This window comes from Talpa europaea (genome assembly GCF_964194135.1).
Source record: "Talpa europaea genome assembly, chromosome: 11".
Lineage (NCBI taxonomy): Eukaryota > Metazoa > Chordata > Mammalia > Eulipotyphla > Talpidae > Talpa > Talpa europaea.
In genome coordinates, this window is record NC_140078.1 from 36,963,363 (window position 1) to 36,965,707 (window position 2,345).

The following is a 2,345-nucleotide window of genomic DNA, read 5'->3' on the forward strand; positions in this document are numbered from 1 at the left end:
GAGAAGGTCTGGAAGGAGGAGACCGTCATCTGGAAGCTTCCCGGTGTGATGTTACAAGGTTAGGTCCTGGAACTGTCGCTGTCCCCCTCCCTCAGCAAAGAGGATCTGCCCCCTCTCCACGTCCCGTCCGTTTTTTGATCGCTTTGTACACAAGAATCAGCGCCGATACGGTTCCCCCAGCCGATCTCGCAGTTCCCCGCAGACCCATCGGGCCGCAGGCAGGACCCGCCTCCGGGCGCCCGCGCGGTCACCACGTCCTGCCATAGAGCAGGTTGGCGCCGAGCACGCCACCGCCATAGTCCCCGGCGGCCGCGTCCAGGGCCGCCAGGCCGCCCCCGGGGCCGTGCAGCGGGGGCGGGCTGGGCGACAGCTCCTCCAGCTCGGGCGCCGGCGTCGGGGCGGACGGCTGCGGGCCGGCCTGGCCGGGCGTCGGCGTGCCGGCCCCGTTCTGGCAAGGCTTGCCGTCCTTGACCAGCACCGGCACGGCCACGCGGCGCGGCGAGGCGGGCGGCGGCGGCGGGCCCAGGCTGCCCTCCTGTTGCAGCTGCTGCGCCGCCTTGTCCTTGGCCTGCCGCTTCATCTTGTAGCGGTGGTTCTGGAACCAGATCTTGACTTGCGTCGGCGTCAGGTGGATCATGCTAGCCAGGTGCTCCCGCTCGGGCGCCGACAGGTACTTCTGCTGCTTGAAGCGCCGCTCCAGCTCGTAGACCTGCGCCTGCGAGAAGAGCACGCGGCGCTTCCTTCGCGGTGCCGCGGCCGCCGCGTGCAAGGGCGCCAGCGACTTGGCGGCTTCGGCGATGCCGGTCAGCGACCCCATGCCGGCCACGTTCACGCCCGCCGACGGCCCCATGAACCTGGAGACTGGAGAGGAGCCCAGGGGGGGAGCCGGGTGACCGCCAGAGCCTCGGGCACTGCGCTCCCGTCGCCCCCGGCTTCCTTCCCGCGCGCCGCCCGCGGGACTCCGGCGCGGCCCCTGCACCCTCCGCGCGCCCCGGGGGCCCGGCACCCCGCGCGAGTGCCCGCCGCGCCCCGCGCCCCCCTGCGCGCCCCCCGCCGCGCGCCCGCGCCCGCGTGCCGGGACGCCCCGAGAGCCCCGCGCCGGGCCCGGCGCTCCCCGCCCCGCGCGCGCGCGCGCCCCGGGCCGCGGCGGGGCCCCCGCGCGCCGTCCGCCTGCCCCGCGCCCCGCGCCGCCGGCCCCGCTCACTTGACGAGTAGCGCGGGTCCGGGTTGGCGCCGTACCAGCCGGTGGCCGCGGCGGCCGAGCCGCCCCGCATGCCGTCCGAGTAGGCGGGCAGCTCGCCCATGTTGCCCAGGCCGCCGTTGCAGTAGCCGCCCATGGCGCCGTGCGGGAACTGCGAGACGCCGGGGGGCATGTGGTAGGTGGCGGCCGCCGCGGCCGCCGCTGCAGCCGCGGCCGCGGCGGCCGCCGCGTTGTGGCCCGCCATGGCGTGCGGGGGCTGCATGCCCGCCACGGCGGCCGCCTGCGCCGAGGGCCCCGGCGGCGGGGCGCGGTAGGCGGCGGCCGCGGCCCCCAGGGGCGCCCCCAGGCCGGGCGGCGCGCCGTCCATGGCGCCGCCGAACTTCTTGTAGGTCTCCTCGATGGGGCTCAGGATGTCGGACACGGAGAAGGGCGTCGTGTGCTTGGGGCTCAACGACATGGCGCGGCGGGCGGCCAGGTAGGGGGGCCCGGGCGGGCGCGGGCGGGACGCGGCGGCCGCTCGTCGGCGCCACCTCGGCCGCGGCGGCAGCGCCTGTGACGAGCTGTCCGCGGCGTGGCGAGCCCCCGAGCTGCGGGAGCTGGGGTTTATTTCAGTCCGGCGCCAGGTTTACGACAGACTCGAGGGGCGGAGCAACTTCCCAAACGAGCAAACAATGGTCATTGACATCTTTTTCTCGCGCCCCCCCACCCCCCAGAACGGAGGCAAAAAAGGTAGAGGGGGCATTTGGGTGTTTCTGGAAAAGAGCACCCCCCTTTCCTGGCTCCATGCTTCCCGCCTTTATTCCGGCAGTTACCCCAGTCCCGCGGCGCCGGAGACAGGCAGCCCGAGGCCCGCGCGGAGACTGGACGTGCAGGCACCGCGCGCCTCTGCGCCCGCGCCCGGGTTTTCCTGCAGGAACTTCTTAGTCAAGTCCGGGCTAATTGGGGAGGGGGTAGAGCTAAGTTGGGGTGTGTGTGTGTGAGTGTGTGCAAGAGTTCGCCCTGTCCTCTCTGGCCGCCAGCCCCTCGCTCGCTTGCTCCATCGTCTAAAGTGTTAAAAAAAAAAAAAAAAAAAAAAAAGCTCTTGGGTCCCACGATAAGAGCGCATAAAGAGGAGAGGTACAATGACCGTCCTCTGCCATTGTAG

The 2,345-nt window shown here is 72.4% G+C and overlaps 1 protein-coding gene across 1 annotated transcript; it reads right to left on the minus strand.

Moving 5' to 3' along the window:
- Window positions 1–247: 247 nt before the first annotated feature.
- Window positions 248–1,658, minus strand: NKX2-4 (NK2 homeobox 4; the record flags this gene model as incomplete). Its single annotated transcript, XM_084247882.1, has 2 exons — window positions 248–861; window positions 1,205–1,658. 2 exons carry the CDS (start codon window positions 1,656–1,658, stop codon window positions 248–250), a joined length of 1,068 nt encoding a protein of 355 aa, XP_084104008.1.
- Between the last annotated feature and the right edge of the window lie 687 nt (window positions 1,659–2,345).